This window comes from Ischnura elegans, chromosome 1, assembly GCF_921293095.1.
Source record: "Ischnura elegans chromosome 1, ioIscEleg1.1, whole genome shotgun sequence".
NCBI lineage: Eukaryota > Metazoa > Arthropoda > Insecta > Odonata > Coenagrionidae > Ischnura > Ischnura elegans.
The window spans coordinates 3152546-3177357 of record NC_060246.1 but is presented as its reverse complement, the minus strand read 5'-3'; the positions used below and the strand labels follow the sequence as shown (position 1 = coordinate 3177357).

Sequence of the window (24812 nt, the reverse complement as noted above, 5' to 3'; positions counted from 1 at the left end):
GGCTTCATGATTGAAGCGCCTCAAAGGCTATTCAGTATCGGTGTGAAACAAAATGGAAAAGAGTATGTGTCGTAGAAAATTTGAAACATAAAATGTCGCGAAGCAATATTTAAAACTGAGGACAGAATTTCAGGGAACATACAGTGTGTCTGACCTGATAGTCTGGAATTTAGGGATATAATTGAACTATGTTGCACCATCAAAATCATGAAAATATCTTCAAAAAAATATGTAACCAATAAAAACATGAATATAAATGTGTGCTGGGGTAGAATAAAAAATAATATAAGTGGCATGAGTAATATTAAAATAGCAAATGAAAAGAAAACTATGTACTCATCCACCAATTTATTTTCGCGTTACAAATAGTTTCGACGCAGCGGCTTCATCATCAGGTGCAAAGGTTACGAGCAATAAAATATTCTTATGTATCATAACAATGATGTGATTTCAGTGGGGGAGGATGTATTTTATACATATGTAACTATTGTACCTCATGATGATGCCGCTGCGTCGAAACTAGTTGTACCACGAGAATAAATTGGTGGACAAATAATACATAGTTTTCTTTTTATTTGTTAGAATGAACTTCCACAAAGTTGAACCGGAGACTATAGAGATTAAAATTATAGTATTTCATAACTATATAAGTCAACTTTAGATTACGATGGTTCCTGAAAATTTTGCACGTGCTCTCAAGCATCACACCTTCTTTGAACACTCAATTGGAACAGAAATCGGCCAGCTTGAGCGGAATGTGAAAATATTCCCTCCCCGCATTTCAATTCCATGAATCGGACGGATGCTGCTGCGTCATTCGCCCAGTGTCCACTCCGGACCCAGAAAAGAAGAGTCGTGGCGCTTCGGAGGGTAGGGACGGACCAATGAAACAAGTCTGGGGGCACTCGCCGCGATGCATGAAAACAGAAATGCCGAAAAAAGGTGAATCCCATGATGAAGGAGGTGGAAGTGGCAGCGAGAAGGGGAGGGGGGGATGAGAGAGAGAGAGCGCGCGCGCGCGTGTGTGTGTGTGTAATTTAGCGATGCGACTCTCCTACCTATTGGGTCTGCTCTCGTACCGTTATGTGGGAGAGAGAGAGAGTGAGGCCTCCAGGGGAATTTACAAGATTTCTTCCGCCCCTCCCCCTTCCTCAACCCTTTTGCCCCAGCTGTGACGGGCGCAGAGCCGGTATGTATATAGTGGGGATGAATCGATTCCAAATGTCGATTCTCAGATCCACCGATTCTCGGGCACTGACTCGGATGCGAGAGTCGATTCTCGATTCTAGGTAGGATTTGGAGAATGGACCAAAAGCTTAGGGTCACCTTGATAATGGCACGAGTATCCGAAACCATGGTCGGTTTAAATAAAAGTGTGTGGAAACAGACAAGTGGTTTTACTGAGCTGAATATCAAAGATATCCACCGTATCATGCCGGACACTGTATCTTTTAAGCTATGCAGTGACGCAAAACGTAACATAATGACATTACATAGCCACTCTTGACGATAATGATACGAAATAATAATTATTTATCGCATACACCCGCTTTATTAATTTAAGTGCTACTAGTGTAGAAGAAAGACTCATCCAAATGGTGGCACTGCAGAGAAGAGGGGCGAAGAGAAAAATGTGTTGAGAAGGTACGCGATGCGGGAAGAGTGGGAGGAAATGAAACGTCTTTTGAGGACTTCAAGTAGAATATGACGCATATTATATGGCGCCATCACAAGGCATAACGGCCACATTTAGAAAATCTTTGGAGGGCTAGGAAGAGCGGAGATCGCGAATTAATTATCTAAATAAAATAAAAAGTTATCAAAGGAAAGTAAATCCGTTGAATCCGAAAGATCATTGAAATGAGAGTTGAGGATAGAGCTGAGCCTGATTCTTGATATTTTTGGCTGTTGATAATGATGAGTTCGAACATGAACATCCGATATTTCTCACTTTGTGAAGATTTTTTTCTTGGGCAGCTCTGAAGAGCATTGTCTCGTATTTAGAGAAAACTGCATCTTCACCGATGAAGCCCAAAAATGTTTTTTCATTCCGACGGAACCTGGTTTTCTGAGAGCCGCGGAGAGGGTTTCTAAAACACTCTCCCAAGGTAAACACATCAACCAATTACGACAACATCAAACCTTTCGTGGGGAACACATGTAAGGAATATTTGCGGCATAGCCCTGAAGAAATCAGGATTCGTATTGCGGAAAGATTTTCGGATGAGAAAGTAAAAGAAATGTGCTATTTCGCACTCGTCCGACCGCACCTTGAATATGCAGCGAGCGTATGGGATCCAGTGCAGAAGGACTTAATCCGCGAACTGAATAAAATACAAAGGAAGGCAGCGCGGTTCGTCAAAAACTGCTACGGGCGTACAGACAGCGTTACCCAGGTGTCAAGCGAATTAGGCCTAGAACCGCTGGAGACTCGGAGGCTGCGCGCTAGGCTTAGATTGCTTGAACAATTAAGAATAGAGATCTTTAAGAGTGACTCGGAGAACATAATGTTAGAGCCCCACTTTATTTCAATAGCGATAATTTAAGAGAGATATTTAGCCTAACGGATATATATGGGCATTCCTATTTCCCCGAACCATACTTTAATAAATGCCAGTCGTATTTTCGGATTACCTTTTTATGTGTAAACGGTTGGTGTCCTAACACCCCCTGCTACACGCATTTTAGGTGACTTGTAGATGTAGAATTAATTTGACAAAGTAATCCGTGATTTATTATTGGAACTCGATGAACTAAAACAAGTTAAATAAATCAGACAACAATGGATGCGAACGATCATGGATTATACTCTGAACGTAACTCTGGAAACGCGGTTTATATTGCTCAGCCCATCTTTGAAGCAGATGAAAAGAATTCCTGAAGATGAAAATTCAACAATCCAAATGATTACTTCTCTCTCTTCCTTGGACTTTGACCGCTCCATCCTCACCCCCCCCCCTCCCCTAGTACTCGCCTTGTCGGATCTCCGGCCGATGTTGACCCTTCCCGGACGATAACATCGGCCAACTCTCTCGCACGCTTATTACGGAGTACCGTACGCCGCGGGCGGGATGGATTTTTCGGGAATCGACTACTTTATAATGAGGGAGGGTGCTCCCGGAACACCCCTCCCCCATTCCACCCTTCTCTCCGAAGGGGATTTTTCGCCTGTTCATTACGGAAACAGCTCCGTCATTCTCCCATCTCCCATCCATGCGGCGGCGGCGGCGCTCTCCTCATTCTCTCTCTCTCTGCTTGCAAATCGTTTTGCTGTATGCCCCAAAGCCTTCCTGCGATCCCTATCTCTTTAAACAGCAGCGGAAGAAGTGAAGCGGGCATTATCCGCAGGCAAACATTTGACGATCGCTCATCTGCGTGCAAATTTTCCTGCTTCGAAAACTAACTCATGCCTGCAAATGATGGAGCTGATCTTTCGGGTTCTCTGATGCGAATGTGTAGATCATAGCATTTGACAAAACAAAACGTTCCGAAATCCTTGGTTATCTATTTCCAATGTCTAAGGCCTTCGACCTAAAGAATAAATGATGATGTCGCAAGAATGGCAGTTAAAGCTTATGCTGTAAAAGATTTTTTAAAACTATATTTAGCATATATGCGATTGATTTTCAGAACCAAGTTACGTATTTTAAGTGAAAGATATAATGTAAAATAAATACATGTTTATAATAATGCTTCATGCTAGTAATTTATACTGGATGCCAGTATCTCAGACGCCATATCTCGCCTGGTGCCGTTGAATTTGCTCTTGTTTATATTTATTCAATGCATTTCGCTGCTTACAAATGTTGGAACTGGAGCGGTCGGATGTGTGTGCGTCGCGGGACGATTTGGGATGCTGCAGGGAGAGAGCGGATTCAATGGAGCGCTTATTTGCTCGCAGCAGGAACGAGGAAACTGTTAGGTTTTTTTCAAACTGTCACTTACGCTCCCGCTGGGAGACACTGGCTGTAGGTATGAATGAATAACAAGACTTCAACTAAGATCGATGAACACTTAATTTTTGAAAGGATTGTATTATCTTTAAGAACATCACATGAGGAAGTATTGTTACCGAGTACATAAATAGAATTTAACTGATCATATCAGGCTTAACTATGTGAAACCTTTCCATCATGGAAATGAAATAATGAAGTCTACAAGGTTCAAATCCGGTGCGAAAGCAAGGATATTTAAGGATAGAAGTAAAGGATATTTTTTTTAGGGAGGTGCATGCATGATCGATGCGCCTTTGTGATCATGTTACGGAACCCGTGTGGTGCTTTTTAAATATATTAGTGAACCTTACAGAGTTTATTCTTTCGTTTTCATAAATAAAATTGTTTGGTTGCCTACCAGCGGGGACAAAATATCAGCGATATAGGAGTAAACGTATGAGAACACAACAAAAATATCGACAGGAACTTCGCCAAATCTTTTGCTCCAATGACCCTCCCCCCCCCCCCCCCCGAACAACGTTCGCATCCGCGATTCGCTTTTGTCTTAATCGATCGGCTCCGTCTCTCACCTCCTCCGTCGAAAGTAAAATCGAATAAATGCTTCTCTTCCTGTGAGTGCCGCCATTAAATAACAATCGCTATTTAATAATGATCGCCCTCTCGAAAATCCGTTCGGGATTTCTCATAAATTGCGCGGCCCATTATTTTTCCGACCGCTTTCGTTCTCATCCTATTGTGAGCACGATTATGGAGCGGTTCGGCTGATTGGATAATTATTGCCCTCTAAGATCGTGGAATGATCATTTTCGCTGCGCAACTTCCGTGAAGGATTGCATCGTGTATTTCCTTCCGTGGTTGGTGTGAAATCCGTGTGGAATTCATATGAGTGGTCGAGAGGTTAATATTCTGATGATTGTGCTGGAGTCCGTTGAAAAAGTTGTGGGACGACTCTAGAGAAAATACCAAGCAAACTTCTTGCCTCATGCTTCGGATCTAATTGAAATGGCCATTTAATGAGGGCAATACTTAGTCAGTTGAAATTAGTCGGCGATCATATTCATCCGGGTAATTAATGAAATATTTATAAGGCTGAATATCACCCATGATATACCTTCTGCCTGGGAGGTAACTACGGAGTGTCTGAGGTAGTTTGTTGTTACCGGAAAGTAATATTGGAGAAGCATTTTCCGAATGAGATAGGGAGAAAAATATCAACAATTTTCGTTTTTTTTTAAGAGCAGTGAGCAGTTCCAATTCTGATTTTCACCTACATTTAAAGCCCTTTATTTTTCGGTGGAAAAAAATAGTTAACCATCCGTACGGAATATATATCTCATATTTTTTCGTTTCTTTTGGACCTGGAGACATACTTAGGCTCTATTATGATATCCTCCGTATCGCTCTTAAGTTGGGTTAGCCGCCAAAGATATAAAGATATAGCGGTGATACATTAATAAAAAAAATAAAAGCGCAATTGATGAAAGGAAAATAAGAGGCGTACCCCCAGACAAGGGAAATTTATGTGCACCATTTGATTACGGCAAGGACCACTGGTGGCCAGTGGCGCCGACTCCATGGGGCCTGAGGGGGCCCGAGCCCCCTCAAAAATTCGTTACGGGTGTGAGGAAAAAATGTCTGGCTTGTTGATTTTCTCCCGGAGTGTCCAGATATCGTTATTCGAGTTACTTAAAACTCACTACTTATAAAATTTCCCGGGGCAAGATCCCGGTTTGGGCCCCCCAATATTTTTTGTAAGTCGGCGTCCCAGCTGGTGGCACAGAAAGTAAGCTCAGGATGCGAATAAGAAAATTGACAATAGGCACATAATGAAAATGTCACATTTTCATTTTTCATTTTTTTACGTTATGCTAAAAAAATGGACTTTATGGAATATTTTAACGGTAATTACTTTGGTCTTAACGAAAAAAGAAGTAGAGTTTGTTTGAGCGAAGTTCCAGCTATAGTATTCCATAACTGGCGAATGAGCCAATTACATGCGGTTGTGAGGGGACAGAGGTAACCTGGTGGTTAGAGCTCTTGGCTGCTAATCGAGGAGCTTTGTGTTTATATCCCTATTGAAGCCTTCGGACACACCAAAAAGAATCCTAAGGGAGGGTCAGGAAAAGGAACTGGCCTCTTAATATCTAAATCGTTCTCGCTATAAATATGCCTTTGATTTGTGTTTCATTTTCATGCCATACGTTCTTTCTACACATGGATATAAATATCTGTGTTTGAAAAACGGGTACGAAATGTATGGATTTTATTTTTATACGGTTCAATGGTGACGATGATATCTGTATAGCATTCACTGCCAAGCACAGAAGGCTTTAATGCATCCGGCTCATGGCTGAGAATAAATCACGATGGTTTTAATGAAGGAACGTAATAAGTGCACTAACGAGGATATTATTAATCGAAATTTCGCGCGCATGTGAGACTCTTCGTTGAAATGGTCGAATATTTCAATTAATATTTATAATTGCTATGTGAAATATATTATCCTTCATTGTTTTTTTATGAGTATCGCTGCGTTTAATGCCTTCACACGCAGGAATGAGATATCAAGATAAAGTTACGAGAAAAATAAAATGATGCACTGTGGACATAGTGATTTCCATGGCAACCGGGTACGCGTGTATGTGATGTGGGGGAAATGAGGGTGTGAAATGGTCTTGGAAAAAGACTACACGCGGTGGAAATGGAAATGTTTCGGAGGAAATGCGGGGAGAGATGTATTCGAGGGATGAAGGAAGCATACAGAGTCAATGGGATGATTAAATCAATAACAACAAGGTATTTGGCGGGTAGAGAAGGAAGGAAAACATCCTTTAGTCATGCGAGAGGTAGAACGTTTCATTGATATTTGATATAAGTGATGGTTGAAATGAATGGTTTATGGCCGTTATAGGGTGGAAAGGTGGTTTAAATAATCCTGAAAACCGACCTAAAACTGCAACAATTATTTTTTTATAAATAGCAACTATCGAGAGGAAACTTCGAAAATATTTATTCATATCTTCATTGCTCTTAGCAATTTTCCTGTACTAACCTACGGACCTTTTTTATGGTACACTGTCTCTAGATATTTTCATGCTGTTTCCAGGTTAATGACCTATTCGTGTGATTAAGTCGAATTTTACATATGGTCATGAACTTAAAAATTCATTTGTATATGGAACTCATTGACATGAGTGAAAGCCATCATAGGTACCATAGTAATGAGCTCTGCGGAGAAAACAGTGGAGGTCTCATCCTCTTGAAGGCATAAACAATGAGTACATGGTTTCGGAAGGGTAGAATTTCCATCATACGAAGAAATATGGTCGTTTGGGACGTGGGAGAAACGTCTAGTTGGTCGTAAAATATGATTCCTAAGTGGAAAAACTGAGTACCGTGAGTGCATTCTAAAAAGTTCACTTTTCTAGTAATGGTCTGGCTATGGGAACATCTCTTTCACGGAGGTCATGGATTATATTCTCTCGGGAAGTTAGAATTCCAGACGGGTTTTTGCCACCCTTGCTGATATGCTATCGCATGCTGAAGTGGACGGTCGTTAGACGTTCTAGATTGAGGATGATGAACTAAGTTCCCAGCAGTAACTAGAGGAAAGGAATGTCGCCCTGCTTCAGTCAAAGTATTGTTCAAACTCTTGGGAAGAGTCGCACTATGTGCCAGTCGTATTTTGCCTTTTTTATTCTCCACGGCTAAAATTCTCATACGTAACCCCTGCGAGAGCTTTCAAACAAAACGGTTCATGAGTAGGACAAGAATCGCATGCGACGGCGCATTCGAAGAGAGAATCGGAACTCTTTCCACCCTTAAGGGCGTTGCATTCACTGAAGCTATCATTTAAAATTTTGGATCCAGATTCAATGTCTTCCGCGACTTTAGATCAGATGTATCCGATGAAAGGCAATATCCGCGGATATTTGGATCCGAGGTATTCGATCTGACCATCCCTAGTTTTAAATGATAGCTCAGTTGAATGAATAGTGTATAATACCATTTTTCTTATTCACCGATAACGCGTATCTATCCGACAAGCTGCCCGATCCAGAGTTATTGAACTCTCCAACGATCAACAGTCAATATATTTATCGGGTGATGAAAGAAACGGGCCTTCATAATTCTGTCCCATCACCCATAACCTATTATTTCAATATCTTATATCAGCTTATGTAGGGGAATGGAAGAATAAATATTGTAAAAATCATGAGGGTTAAATTTTTTCGCGATTCTATGTGTGCATCCAACTATATCCAATCCAACATCCAACATTATATGTCACAGTTTTCTATGTATAAAGTTCCAGGTTCAGCATTAGCCGCGCCACATAATTTAAAGTTCACATTCCTAAGAATCATCACTTTTCAATCGCTACTAATAATATACTGGAATGGCTATACTACGGTATCTGCCACAAGCAAGTTATACAACGAGGAAACCCGATTTTCGTCGCATTTGTGTCTCTGGGAGGTAATTTAAGAAATGGCCATCCACTGCCTCAGAGGTATTACCTACACACGTACAGAATAGTTTGTAGTTAGAAGGAAACAGTTACGACCATGTACGAGCGTGAGATACATTTGCCTAATTGTATATATTACCGATGAAAATTGAATGATAGAAAGTCTTCTATGAAAGTTTGCTCCGAAAAAGGAGGAAATGAATAATACTTCCGATGTAATTATTAAGATTATTCCTCATCGTAGTCCCATTACTACTGGATAAGTATGTAATCCTTGTATTGTTTCCTATTTCTGAAATATCACTAAATATTTAAACTATATATCAATGGCATTAACATATAATTAAAATGACTAGTGTAGAAATAGAGCTTATCCCCGATAAAATGTAACCAAAAAGTAAACTTCAGTAAGTTTTATAACTTAATAAAGTTATTTCTTTAAAATCTAAATACCATTATTCGCAAATAGAATTTTTCTATTAAAGTTAGGTAAATTATAATAAACAAATTAATTACGTATCTCATAACAATCGAGAGAATAAAATAATAAAAAATCAAATCAACCCTGATACAAACTATACTATAAATAAAATATTCTTAAAAAAATCCTTTCAAAATATTTCAATATTCCTTCAGAGTGCTATTAAACTGTTTTAACATAAATATTTCGATATAAGACCGCTAGCCCAATCACACGCGTGACTACAGGTAGGGCCATGAAGTTGTCTTTCCATCTGCCGATGGAGATTCGACTCGTGCGTTGAAGTCTCCGTCGGATGGAAGCACTCGATCGCCGGATTCTCCATCATGCGAGTGGGATAGTGGGCTGAAGACGCCCCCTGTAATGCCGATGGGGCGCTTTTCCTCGCGCCTCGTGGGAAGAAAAACAAAGGAAGGTCGCCGGTTTCCCCCGCGCATCACCCACCGATCATCGCCATCCCTCGCGGATTCGCGATCGTTTTCCTCGTCGTCGTCCCTTCGCGCCCGATCCACTCCCTCCGCCCGAAAAACCTCCCGCAGTCAATGACCGCTCCCCCCACCCACCCTCCTCCCAAATCACCAATCGGAGACAAGGCCCCCCCCCCCCCCCCGGAAGTATCCCACCGCCGCATGTTGAGGAAGTCCCTGATGACGCAGCGGCCGAGTACCCTCTTGCATTAGGGTGGTTTCCTTCATCAAAGAAAAGAAAGGCATTGATTGCGATTCCTTTCCCACCATTAGTGTATTCATAATGTACAAATTAATTGGTTTTAGAAATCCCAGTTTAGACGAATGACAATGGTCAACTTTAACCGCATTTGAAAGGCCAGATTGGCGCCCATGCGATTCCACTCCACGTAACGTCACAGGGATCTACTTTCTATGCTAGTGGATAGGAGTTTTATATCGTCTGAGATTACCAATGCATGCATGAGGCACAGAGCTCAGGGAAACATGTCTTAATAATCACCTATTAAAACTGCCTAAGGTCGGAAAGTTTCCTTCGTTTGATAGGGTAATGATAATCCTTATTAAAGCCAAGCGGTACCTGCTAGCAGGGTACTCTGCTACCTGCTAGCAGCCTGCATCGCAGCGGCGCACAGATCTTGCCTTAAGGTCACCTCACACGGCGACAGCGGGAATCAGAATGACATCACACGGGATTTTCCCAGCATTTATACTTAGTCGTCGCGTTTTCGCGCTCTTGAAAATTTTCACTTTTCGTTTAATCGCGAAAAATAGATATCGCCATTGAAAATCTAAAAGCGTAAAATGCGTACCCCAGGAGTAATAATATTTCGATTTAGCAATAAAAAAATAATTGGAAAGCACCCAATTTTTAAAATCTTTTCTCACCATATTCTGGGTAATTAATGAGGAATTGACAGCTGCAAGTGCACATTACATCTGCAAATATTTCTCATGTCATATATATCATTCACCAAGGTTCGAACCAGAATCTCCAAAAATTATGCCGATAGTCCACCTCACAAAAAAATGAGTGTCGTTAAAATAGTTAAAGAATTCGGCAGAATACTTCTGAGATTTTTGTTTGAGTGCAGTGGCGGCGCGTGCGTATACGCATGTTAGCAAGTGCACACCCAAAGATGAATAAATTATAAAAGAAAACTATTCCTTTGCAACGCGAAGGATACAAGTACTGTCTGCATATGCAAGAAACATGAGCCTCCGAACGCTACAGCTATCTCCTTTTCGAATTCACCGCTCTACAAGTGTGCGATCCCGTGGCATCATGCCGGGCGCATTTTCGGTCTGTGCGATCGCTTGAGGGAGCTCTGGCGGGACGAGGTAAGCGGGGGGGTATGTGCTGTTGAAAGGGGCGATGGGAGCAGACTCAAAACCATGCGAATGCGCACGCGCATGTTTTTGGTGACCGACTGGCAGGTAGTGTAGTGGTGTAGCCGCCACCTACACTACCTGCGCCCAGGATCCTAGTCCGTCAGTATACAGAGCCATCTGTATAGCCGTTTTCTACACTACTTCCTCATAGGGTGTAAGGAAAAGAGAATGAATTTCAACTACCGTCACTTGTAAAGGTGTGTTGAGAATAATTATTTTCATACATGCTAATATTATTTCTGTTCATGCAATTTTAAGGGTAGAGTGTACCAGTGATATGTTTTGCTTGCTATGTATTCTATTACGACGAAATATGACGCTCATGGATTAGAATTAACATAATATAATTAAATCATCCTATATCTGCTCTAAAGCACACCCTAGATAAATTACCACCAGGCGCCACTGTTTGAGTGTATTCTTTAGTCGCAAGAAATTTTTTCGCTTAAAATGCTGCTATTACGCTGAAGATGTACCGCAAGAATTCACCTATATTTTATATACTTTTTAGGTATCTGGCCTCTTTTAAAGCTGGAGTTACATTTGTTTAACGAGGAGAAAATTTGCGTTTCCTATGACAATCTGAATAACTGGCGCAATAAAAGCTATCAATGTATTGGCCGTACGAGATTTTTAATACTCAGAAACTATAGAAACAGTGGTGTAGTTAAAAAACTGGTTATCCAGGCTACCGGAGTATGAGACCAGTTGAGCTGTCAAGACAAAGTACTTTTTTGAAATGAAATGGAAAAATACAGAAGCGAATTAAGGAGAGGGAGACAAGGCAGAGGAAGGGAGAAGAAACGAATGAGAGAAAAATCCATATGCGTATTTCATCTCTAATACGATTAGAAACTTTAATAAATCACCGTACTCACTGCGAAAGATGTCCATTGAGACATCTTAGAAGGTAAAGTGGGTTAAGATCTTTTGACACACATTAACTTTCTATTGATTTACGAACATTCACGAGCACTCTTACGATTTAATTTTTCATGATTATATTATGTCGGTCAGTTGTACGTTTTACGTGGGGAGTTCAGTAAGTTATGAGACACATTTTTTTTAAACAGTGTTTGTTTTATTCATCATTAAAAAACACCATTTTATTCCCCAATTATTTAGCTACACAACACTATTTTTCAACGTAATCTTAATTCAATGCATCAATAACTTCTTCATTATCCACATTGTATATGCCTTACCCCATTTCTCGGAGATTTGCGACTAAGATTAAGTAAAGAAAAGACATTTGGACGGGGAAATGACAAAATCCATCGACTCTCTTACCGTGATCTAGGGGTTATTCTCGGCATTGCCATAGCAAGTGGCTTCTATCGTATGATATAGCTTATCGAAATGGCTCACTCATAGTTAACCTACTTGAAATGCTATTTTTGACATAAAGTTTTAGTGTCAATAATTTGATAACTACTCCTGGTGCTTCCGCGCCTTTTCGAATCAAATTGAAAATTTTAATTCTATACTTAGGATGCCGTAAATTGTAAAATGGAAGAGAAAGCCTAGGCATCATTCAGGACAAGTTTTAATCACTTGATGAAGAATTTCACTTGCCTCCCTGCTCTATGATTTGTTTATTGGTGTTGATCAAGGAAAACATTATAGGATATTTTTCCTCTCAGGAAAAGAAAATGTTTAGCTCAGAAGAAACGATACTATTTCCTTACAAAGCACAATCAAAAATATCTCCCATCTCTTTTAAAACGAAATGAATACTCTAAGGTGCAGCCAAAAAGACAAGAAAAACTGCAGGAATGGAAAAGATAACTATTGAAGGAATAACCTCGGGAATAGCCATCGGTGTACATTTGCGGTGTAATTGTGCGTCGAATGTGTAAATTCCACAACGGGAAACTCGTTCACTTTGATTGGGATATTTAACTTGTCGCTGAGGCAAAGTGAGCAAACGTTTCAAGTAATTTTTGTATTTGCGAGTAAGATATCCTCTCTCCCACGCCTAATGCGATCCCTCTTCCAGATGCGAATAAAGCGAAGTCCTGTGCTGCGGTTTATGTGAAAAAAAAGCGCAAAGATAGATATCAGCGAAGAAAGCGCACCAGGGCCAATGTGACAGTCTAGATTAGGGGTTACATTACTAGGAAATGAATACTTGAATCTGCTCGTAGATGAGGCATCACGGGATACAATAGCTCAGGTACATTCATCTAAGGCATCTTACACTGATAAGCCTGTAAATATACTTTAAAAATTAACACTGTCGAAGCTATTCTCATATTGATTTTAAACACGTCTAAATGATTGAAAAATATTTAGTGTTTAATCATTTAGCCTGTCAAAGCCTGGATAAAGTGTGATTTGAATCATAAATCGAATAATTCAACAATTAATTAGTTGTTGAAATGTCTAGAGGCGAAACCACAAACTACATGCAGCCTTTATTATCTCTGTGCGTAACGTCCCTTATTTCTAAGAAGACAGTGAGTGGCTAGGTTCCTTTTTTTTACCTCCATGAGGGTCAACTGTGCGCTTTCTTTGTACTGGGCTTTTTTCTCTGTGCGATTTTTTCGTGACACCGTGCCGTGGGGGTCACAGGGGTCAAGGGAGGGCAGAGGGGGAGGAGGTCAGAAGCAGGAGAAGTAGAGAATGAGCGAAGGGGGTGAAAGATGGAGGTGGAGGGGGGGACTGCGGGTGACGCCCGAGCGACGGATCCGATTGGAAATTCGGAAAAACTTGTGTGAAGGGTGACGGAAACACTGTCAACGGTGGCGGAAAGCGTTGCTGCTGACCATCATGATTTCCCATTTCGCCGCTAAACCTTGGGCATGGAGCACTTAAAATTTTCATTCCACTACCAAAGTTAAGATGAATCTGTTCATTCATTTCGAAAAATTGTGCATTTTAGCGTTGAAACTGTGGAAAAATAGACTGAAAACTTTAACTTTAACTTCAGTTTTTCAACGTATATTCGTGCAGTTACAACCTCAAAATCGAAAGTGTCACGCCATGGCCGACAATATTGGTCCAATAATTCCTTGGTTCTTCGAAATGGATCACCATTAAACATTGTTTCTGGAGTGAAAGCTGTATTATTTAAAGTGCTCCTGGGTATTTCAAGATTTTCACCAATTTTTGCACAGATTCGTCGTCGAAATTAAAATACTGGTATATTCTGTATTGTTTGCTAACGTCATAAATGTCAAGTTGAGTGGAGTTGAATGGGAAAATAGAAGAGAAATTGCTTCCATCACTTCTTCAGGCATTCCACCGAGGGGTGTTTGCTAACGTCATGAATGTCAAGTTGAGTGGAGTTGAATGGGAAAATAGAAGAGAAATTGCTTCCATCACTTCTTCAGGCATTCCACCGAGGGGTGTTTGCTAACGTCATGAATGTCAAGTTGAGTGGAGTTGAATGGGAAAATAGAAGAGAAATTGCTTCCATCACTTCTTCAGGCATTCCACCGAGGGGTGTTTGCTAACGTCATGAATGTCAAGTTGAGTGGAGTTGAATGGGAAAATAGAAGAGAAATTGCTTCCATCACTTCTTCAGGCATTCCACCGAGGGGTGTTTGCTAACGTCATGAATGTCAAGTTGAGTGGAGTTGAATGGGAAAATAGAAGAGAAATTGCTTCCATCACTTCTTCAGGCATTCCACCGAGTGGTGTCCCGGAAAACTACGCGGGAGAGCACCGGGAAAAAAGAACAAAATTACTTAACATTGTATGCCACGCTTCGAGTTTTTCACCAACAATTCGTACGAGCGATTTCACACATTTTGTTGGGAGCAAGCTGAGGTGAGCTGGGGAAATGATCAAGAGAAAAATCGAGAACACAATTAGTAAATCGACATCGCAATTTCAATAAAAACCTACCAATGAGAATTAGTGGTCTGAAGATTCATATCAAGTGCTCAGGCTTCACTTGGTGGAAACGCATATCTATAGTGCGAAATAACTCACCCTCTAGGTGATTAATTATGACTTAATAATTGTGGAAAATCGGGGTCGGAAAAATAAATTTTCCGGGACATTAGAAAGTGATTTAGATAGAGACATGGGTATTTTTTCAAGCAAATAATTATAAAAACTATTAAATCCCTGTGATAATTTTCTTAAAATATTGGTTTCATTAACCTTTCCTGTGCTTAAATGCTACGACTTGAACGACCACGGCTTGCCTCCCCCCTTACTTTTGATCCTGTGAACGCCCTAGATAAGAGATGGATAGTCATTATCAGGCAACTTGATGATGACTATTTACTAGTTGAAACCTAGGATCGGAATAATAAATTTTTGTGTAACATTGCAAGGGAGTTATTTTGCACTATATGTCTGAATATACATTATTTATTGAATGGTTTAATGTTGCCAAAAATACGCTTGTGCCCACCTGAGGATGGACACTGCAGGCGGGCGGTTCTTCCACTCGCATTCCATTCTTCCTCCTCTTGCGCATATCTCACGTCTCTTTCGGATACCGCCTCTAGTCATCACGATCTTTGCGTGTCGGCGTGTGTTTTTCGCCGCGGCGATCGTCGTGTTGTCTTCTCGTCCTCACGATCACGTAACGCACTCAACAATCGGACACTCCATAATCAGGAAACAGTTACTGGGGAGGCGTGGGTGGGAGGTGATTGGCAGACAAGTTCTCTTCAGTGCCATTTATAAATGCAGCGATGGATCATAAGTTATTCTCCGGCTTTTTCGCTATACCTTTTCTCATGTTTCCACGATAATGCGGTCAATTTCCTATTCGGTGGAATGTATTCACCTTTCAAGCAAACGTCGGACGCAGCTCTGATCCTCACGAGGGGTCTCTTATGGAAATTCCAGTGTTTCTCAATCCTGGCGCTTGCGCCGGTTGTGAAAAGTGATGCCTGTAAACACTAATTTGCCAAATATCCTTTTCGCCATGTATGAATACATTGTTGAATACTAGTAGCCTCGCCAGCGTTCGTTAAATTAAGCGTATGCCGCACTTCTAACACCTTTTTTAGCATTTTATTTCGAGAAGGAATTTTTTCGAGAGATGAAAATGAGAAAATAGTTTGTATCTAACAAAAGTACTCTTAATATTGTCTAAATATCGTACGTGCACATTATTCTATACAGTATTTTGCTTATTTTTTATACCTCATTTCTTTGACGAGAATTCATTTGCGACCGATTTTACGATTAAGATTTGTTATTGTCATTTTAACAAACAACCAGAATATACGGAAACCTTAGCTCATTTATTTTATCATGCAACGGCAACGGCGATGGCATTGATTGGAGGAGCAAGCATGGCGCAAAACTTCCCAAGGAGGCATCGGGTGGTTGACGCACTTTTGGATTGGGACACGGCCGAACTCAGAGCTCTCACGTGATCGCAGGGAAGCCGAAACTCAAATGGCTCCACTCTGGCTCGATAAATGCTGGTTCCATCCTGGGCACCCTTTCTATGGAACATATCGCACGGAATCAGTCAGCGAGAGTATACACTATTTCTGCTGATTTGCATGCGGCATTAAAGTACTCTCCGTACAGTCGAATTCAAAAGTATTCTTTTCGACCCTTGTTCATAAAAAATGAGTGGAATTCAGATGCGACCCCTACAGCGACCGGGCGCATGTTGTCTTTTTGGGTCACGCATCACTCATTCAAAAAGTTACGCGTTCGTTACAAAAATTTTAGGGTAAAAATATCTTTTAAAACATACCCTTGTCTCAGACAACAGAGAAATTCACATCTGAGTTAATACTATTTTCACACAGTTAAAAAAATTAATTACTTTTAAAATTTAAGAAACTCGGGGATTATTTATTAATGTATACATCATGCACCCAGATAAATTCACAATAATGGCGTGAGCAAGTTGTAAGCCTAAAACATAGCGCGATAGAATAACCTCTTAACGGTCTCACGTCAGCTCGGAAGAAGAGGGAGAGGGGAGTGATGATAATGCGATGGCAATGAGCCGCCAAATCGGACGATGGAGAGAAAGGGAGAGGCGCGGAAGACTGCCTTCAACTGTTCGCCTCTCGGGAGAAAAGGGAACAAGCGTTCCCCTCGCGACCACCCTCCTCCTCCTTCTTCTTTGGGCCTGCCGCCGTGTCCGTTTGTGAGGGGCGTGTTTCCCAAATTGCTCCCTCGCGTATTGCCTTCAAAGGAACATGGTGGTGAAGAAGTTCCGGAGTTACCCGCTTCAATAACATTAATAATAATAATAACAACAACAGTGAACGGGAAAGTCCTCTTTTTCCCGAATCTAGGTCTATGGAATGAAACCTTTGGAATTTTGTTTTTGCTTTAAAAAAGCTAAAACTAACTAGTGCACTGCATGAAACAAGTGACTTTGCACGCAGTCACGCATACTGGTGCAAAGTTGTATATGTACACCATGGATGAAGTTTGCCATGAAAAAATATTTGGCTTAGTTAAAATGAAAAAAAAATTAGTTTCGGGATCTGAACCCGAATCTCTCGATTGCCGGTCAGGCGTGTAACCCAATCGCACCGCCAAACCGTCGTCGCCGATTAGCGACAAAGTGGGGTTTATTTCTCCGACAGTGGCTTTATAAGCACCACCTCAGTCTCATGGGCCACAGAGTGCACTTGCGATGTTAGCACCTTGTTCGGTAAAACCATTCTGAAATTTGCTCTGAAAATATGAATTGGTGGTGTGATTGGCCTCGATTTACACGCCTGACCGGCAATCCGTATATTCGGATTCCAATCCCAAAGCTAAATATTTTTATTTTATTTTAAGTAAGCTAAATATATTTTTCTTGGCAAGCTTCATCCATGGAGTACCTATATAACTTTGCACCGTGACTGCGTGCTAAGTCACTTGTTTATGCAGTGCATCAGTTAGTTTTAGCATTTTTATAGCAAAAACACATCATAAAGGATTCATTCCCTAGGCCTTGATTCGGGAAAAAGAGGACTTGCCCGTTCATTGTTGTTGTTATTATTATTATTGTGGAAGCGGGTGACCCGTGATCTCGGATTAGAATCTCTGATTTTTTCAAGCTAAATATTATGTACAAATTCCAAATATTAAATCATGTTCAAGAGATATTTTATTTTTACAATCGTTACGTTAGCTTTATCTATTCATTAGTATAAACTTCTTAAACATATTTTTTTAGCTGTAAAGACTGATTTTTTCAGGGCCCTTTTCATGTCATTAGTGAGAATTTGCACATTTTTGGTTTATGTAATTGAACATGTTTTCACGTCGTACGTATTTACCGACAGTCCAACATATTGGACTTGATGCTTTTACTGTTTGCTTTTATTTTTTCCTTTACAAGCTGTTGATGTATTGGCGCATAGGTACTTCAAAAGGCATTTATAAATGTATGAAACGATAATCTAAATGCGCATTCTTTATATACTCTATTCTTTAAGCATCAACGCTACAATTTATTTTAAAAATGCCTGGCTTTACAGGAGAGAAATGATTTGCTAATCCGTTGCTTGAAAGAATGGCGAGTTGACTGCAATTTTTTATCCCGTATTATTAGCAAACTCACTATTTTGAACTTTTTTTTCGGAACAATAGTATTTTCATTTTGAGTAGAATATGATTTTACTCAATTTTCCACTCTTCAGTGCAATTAAATTTGAGGTTAAATTGGCGATGGATTAACCCAGAAGGGCCTGATTACTTCCTGGGCTTGACCCGACTGCTGAAAGGCGGAGAAGACATCGCTGTGAGAGTTGATATAATATGAATATGCATTATTTATGCTAATTGATTTCTCCAAGAAACACAACGGATAGAGCATGCATTTTTATCATATTGGAGAGCTTTGGAATTCCGTGTCTATAAAAAGTGGAAAAGGAAGGGAGCTTGTCATCCTATTTCTCTGAAACGGGCGTCAAATAGGCTGGATAGTAATTTTTTGAGATGCTTTCTTGGCGTTAATCCAGAGCCTTTTAATTACAGCCTTTCTCCTCGTTTTAATCGGTTCTCTTCTTCGCTGCAGGGATCCAAGATGGCGCCGACGCCCGAGGAAGAACGCCACTCTGTTCGCGTGGAATATGGCCGCGGGCGCATCGACGAAGCCGGAGAAGAGGTGAGTGAGAGCATCTCTAGAGAAGTGAAGATGGTATTATACATATAAAATGAAGTTTTGAGGTATTTCTGTGCAGTGCCATTGAATAAATCATTTAAAATTAGGGTTTGGTCAATATTTGCATTATCGCACAGGAGCAGGTCATGACGATTTCATTGTGAAGATCGAGCTCGCATTATGTTCGCTGAAGAAACGACGGTTGCATTGCAAAATATTCGATCCATCTCACATTTCCGGGTTAATATTCAGAAATTAATGCAATTTTTGAACTGTCAGCCATTGTTGTTCGAGTAACATTGAGTGAAATATGTTTGACTGAACACCTACCTCATTGTCCGTTGTTAATTGTCTTCCTGCGGGTCACAACGGCTCTAATCCAACATTTATTAATTCATTGGGCACGGATTACTATTTAATTTCGTCGCACATTTCACGAAAAATGCTCAAAGTAATTATTTTATGAGTAAAGAACAAAAATTGGTCGTTGCCTCGTAAGACTCTGTGTTATAGCTGGGTACGACAACATGGCTAAATGCGCAACTTGGCCACATCCCCCTGGCGTCACTCCCTGCCGTTGCAATGGATGGGGCGCGCCCCCTCCAGGAACCTCTATGAGTGAGAGAACCGTAATTACCCATTCATCTACATCTACATAATACCACATGTGGCAGGGGGTGTTAGGACACTAGCCGTTCTTACATAAAAAGGAAGTTCTGTACGGAAATTAAGACTAGCATTCATGAAATTCCTTTATGCTTCGCGGGAAAATAGAATTCCCATATATATCCGTTCGGTGTAACATCTCTCTTAATTTATCGCTTCTGTCGGATCTGGAAATATAGTGCGGCCCTAATATTATGTTCCCCGTGTCGGGGAGAAGGCCTTTACTCAGTCATGAGTCGGGAAAGAGGCCATTTTGCCTGCCTTAGTTTCAACCCGGTGTTTTGATCAGGCTCTTTAAAAATACAAGTAAACTTCGACAACCCACTCGGAAGGTGGTGGTTCACAGAAAATGTTTTGCGGAAAATTGAAAATGTACACATAGAAAAATTTTGATTTAATAGCTTTGGGGCATTTAAAAACATTACGGGTAAGGGACTCATGAAAATGAAAATGTAGACATTTCTGGCCTTTACTCCGCGTGGGTACGTTCCGGATGACAGTTTTTCCGGCATTACAGATGTCTTCTATAGGCTGTTGAAGTCTATGACGCTCTATTGCAATTGAGATGTTCCTAATCTGCCTGGACGTCTTTTTAGTAGTTTGATTCACCAATCCATCATTACATCTCCTATGTTATCTTTCATCACGAGATGCCTCTCTGAATGATCCACGGTTTGAGTTATTATCAATAAAAATATTCTTATAAGTTCAGTATTTGGTCGGGCGGTAACATGGATTGGTTTTACCCAAGCTAATACATAACATTGCTGTGTAAAAAGCACATGCACGTAGGAACACATAAAAAATGATAATATATATCCTTTATCCTAAAGATAGTTAAGATACAAAAATGAAAGAGACCCTTGCATTCAATTTTATTCAACCTTCTCACGAAGATCTTTAGTATAGGCCGGAAGGGTTTAAAAACTGCCAAATGGTAGACCGCTCCAATTTCCCGAAACTGGAAATTAATCAAAACATTGAAGAAAAGCAATTGAATGAAATGCGTGCCCCAAAAATCTCACGGTAAATAGGGTAGTTCCCTTCATCAAAGAAAACGAAAGGCATTGATTGCGATTCTTTACCGACAATGAGTGTATTCATAATATAAAAATTATTTGGTTTTAGAATTTGCAGTTTAGACGAATGGCTATGGTCAATTTTTAACCGCATTTGAAAAAGGTCAGATTGGCGCCCATGTGATGCCACTCCACGTGACGTCACAGGGACCTAGTTTCTATACGAGTGGATAGGAGTTTTACATCGTCTGAGATTACCAATGCATGCATGAGACACTGAGCTCAGGGAAACATTTCTTAATAATCACCTATTAAAACTGCCTAGGGTCGGAAAGTTTCCTTCGTTTGATAGGGTAATGATAATCCTTATTAAAGCCAAGCAGCATCTGCTAGCAGGGTACTCTGCTACCTGCTAGCAGCCTGCATCGCAATGGCGTACATATCCCGGCCCCAAGGTCACCTAACACGGCGATAGCTGGAACCACAATGACGTCACACGGGCTTCTCCCGGCATTCATACTTACCGTCGCGCTTTCGCGCGCTTGAAAATTTTCGCTTTTCATTTTATCGTGAAAAATAGATATCGTCATTCGAAAATCTAAGAGCGTGAAATACGTACTCCAGGAGTAATAATCTTTCGATTTAGGCAATTAAAAAAATAATAGGAAACGATCCTATTATAAATCGACCAAACGCCACATTTATTTAACCAAACTCCTATCTAATATTTTATATAAAAACCGTCATCTCGTATGCGTACTAGAATGTCACGCTATGGGCTGACTGGGGCTAATTTATAGATAACTTTTCCAAAAAGCGACCTCTATATGTATATCATCAACGATCAAAATACGAGTTTTATGTTTAAAGGGCTGACGACCTCTCCGAGCGGCAGCTACTGCTCTTTTATCCATTCAGGAGAGCAGTGTGTAACTTTGCAAGTCAAAACTTCACAGTATGAAATGTACGAAAGCGTTTTAAAATTTTTTCCCTAAGGCCGTAGAACGTCAAAGAACAGCCTCAAAGTATGTATTCATTCGCATATTACATAATTTAGCCCAGCATTCATAGCGTGTCTTACGTGTAGTTTGTTCCAACCAAATTAAAAGTTGAAAGGCGAAAGAGGCATACATTTTGTCATCGACACATTTTAGTTGGTTAGTGAAATAATTTTTCTTGTTTCATTTTGAGCTGGGGAGATCCTCAGTGAGCCATTTGTCGTAACAAATAGACTAATGGTTAACATTATGTAAACGTTGTTTTATTTACATGGGGCCAAAAATATTTACATGCCCGCTAATATTAAAAAATAAACCCTGAAATAAAATGCTAAGACTTGCCAAAGACTGTTTTTTTTTCTCAAGAAATAAATGAACATTTATTTTGATGTTATTCATTTAAAACACTAATGTAATATTTGCGGCATTATTATTTTATATTTTTTGTCATACATTTTTGTGATTTGATGGTGGCTCAATTCTGGCCCCGTGACCTTGAAGACCACCTAAAGCTCCTTTTTGTTATCTTTGTTATATATAAACTGGTAATCAAGATGTGTAAATGTCAAAATCACATCTCTTTGCTATACATTTCTCACGTATTTAAATAATATATTATTTTAGTGCCTGTCATAGTTTTATTCTCAGATGAATTTCTCAGCATAATTTTTTATTCTTTAAATAATGAGGGCAATCTGTGTTTATTATTACCATAAACTATCTAAAAAATCATTCTCTATCATTAAAGTAATTGAAAACTTGAAAAGTCGTCAACCGTCCAAATAGTATGCTTTTCATCAGATTTATGGATGATACTCGCTGTAAGAGCGTTTTTGAGTTTTTCTTCCCTTCGTTATGTCTACTTCGACTCGAAGAATTTGCGTAGGTAAAATCACCCACCAGATTAGCAGAAATGAATTTATAATAACATGAGACAGAATTGAAGGTATATTTTGCCATTTTATTGAGCATCTGCGCAAATTCGCCTCTTATGGACAGCGATACAAGCTAAGGTTTCTTTGAGGGGCGTTCGGAATATTTTGACTGATAGGGAAGGGCGGCACTTATTTTTTTAGGTTAAATATTGTGTTCGCAAAAGTGCGGCAATGTAATGAAGCCTTATTGAAGAGTCATCTTTCGTACTGAATTTAATAAATGTAAATGATGCTGCATTAAGTCAAAGTTTTGAATAAAGGTCTTCCATTTTTTATCGAGTGTATCCAGAAGACGTCATAAAAATGAATTTCAAATCAAGAATAATTATCTCGTGATTCATGAGATACAATTCATTCACTGCGTTAAATCCTCTCTCAATTTTTTTCCAATCATCCGCGATTTTAAAGAGTAATTGTTGAAACTTTTATAGGGTTACAATTAGCTTTCGAAAATTCTTATTCTTGCATCATTGTTTCTAAATTGGTCGATGGGAAGTGAAAAAATGTCTCCGCAGAAGGTGAGCTTTGACGAAGAAAATGTTTTTGTAGTTCGTACAAATACCCAATCTGCTTCTGAACTTGCGAAGAAGAAGAAGCAAATTACTAAGCATCGCAAATAAGTTTATATCCCACATAAATCTAATTTGTAACAGTTGCAAACGTGATCAGTACTCTGGAATGTATGACGCTAGCAAATGCGTTAATAAACTAAGCTATCGCCTTGTTTCAGAAACAAAATAGTCATGCGAAGACATCTGCGAGGGCGTTAATATGGCTGCGTTATTCCATGGTTGTGGATACTCAGTTTATCCGTGACTGACGGAGGTTCTTTAAGTTGACACTGTATTACTTTCATGTAGGTTTATTGCCTGTCTGCAATATTCGACTTTGGTGACCATCTATTGGCGAAATACGATTCTTTTTAAATAAGTGAATGTACAAGGATATTTTTAATAATAAAGTTTTCACTACCATGGTCACTGCGATAGCAATATTTCTTAAAACTGTGATGAGTATTGCCGTCACAATAGACGTCCAAAAATGGAAGCAAGCAGCCCACAGACAAGACAAGATGAGGAATCAGAAAAAGGCACAAAAATTAAAATCTGTAGTGACAGTAAGAATGGAATTACGAAATGGCGAAACCTGTTGTACGTTCGTAAAAAAATAATATGTTGATATGATGCCTTCTGCCTAGGTTACGGTGCCAACGGAAGTCTGACAATGAGAAGTCTGGAGAGACGCATGCGTTCGTAAAAAATATGTTCTTCGATGGACATATCCAAGAACATATGGATCCTCAATATTTCATCGTTCAACGGAAAAATTAAGCGACTTGAAAGGTTAAAAATAAAAATGGCAGCATTAAATATTTTCATTCATGGAGTCGAGGAATGCCCAATGTAATTGTAATACAGTTCCTGGGGGGGATCTGAATGATATTGCTGAGTGAGGGGGAAAGTGGGAAAAGTAGTGTTTGCTCAGGAAATGTCACTACCATATCGGTTGCCATGGAAACTGATGGCTGCCGAATTGAATTGCAAATCGTTCGAGCGAATAATGCCGGAGCACCGGATATTCTCTTTATGGGATGGCTTATTCGGAATGCGCGTCGCGACGCCCAATTAGAACGCTCGCGGACGGCCGCCGCGAAGCTGCCGCGGCCGGCTGTGTCGTACTTGCTCGTGTGCTCCGCCCGCGATGAAAAAAATACTTCCCATCGTCCCACTACCTGGAAACAAAAGAAATAATCTACCGCGTGCTCCGTGCTTTAAATTGAAAGTGAGGGAAGCAGGTTATAGGAATGGAGGAATTAAAAAAAATGGATGGCTTTGGGTAATTGTAAACATATAGGGGAATTTCACATGGGAGAATGCAGTGTCAATATACGTTTATTTATAATCGTATTTTCTCGTGCAATAGTTTTAAATTGAATGGAGCAATATTTCTCTCTCAAAAAGAGCAAACTAATCGTCAACATTAAAAAGTTAATGATATAATATGTCAAGTTAACGAATCAGTGGTCTTTCCTGCCATTGAAAATTGGAGGAGTGGGATATTGCCAAATAACTTCGAGATTTTCTTTTTGAACGCACATTAAGAAGGCATTATTATCAATTTATAATATCGTAAAACTCAACAGCAATTTCATGCTCACTATTTGAAGTGGTACATAATTTACCTCCAAGATCAACAACTAAAATATAGCAATTCTTTGTCAATACTTCCGCAGGTATTCGATATTGTAGTTTGTAATCAAAAAATAAATAGGTCTTATTTCCACGATCCACATCGCGAGAATAATATTCCCTTGAAGAAGCCACAAGCATCGGTCGAGACAAAGACGTTTGGACTACCCTTACAATGAAGAAGAGGCACATCCCTC

The 24812-nt window shown here is 40.0% G+C and overlaps 1 protein-coding gene across 1 annotated transcript in view; it reads left to right on the top strand.

The window, feature by feature from the left end:
• Positions 1–24812, top strand: part of LOC124154645 — a 299325-nt gene that overhangs the window by 101392 nt on the left and 173121 nt on the right. The window contains exon 2 of the mRNA XM_046528509.1: positions 18722–18811. Within this exon, the coding sequence (XP_046384465.1) occupies positions 18731–18811 (81 nt within the window). The 5' untranslated portion in view covers positions 18722–18730. The remainder of the gene's footprint in view (positions 1–18721; positions 18812–24812) is intronic.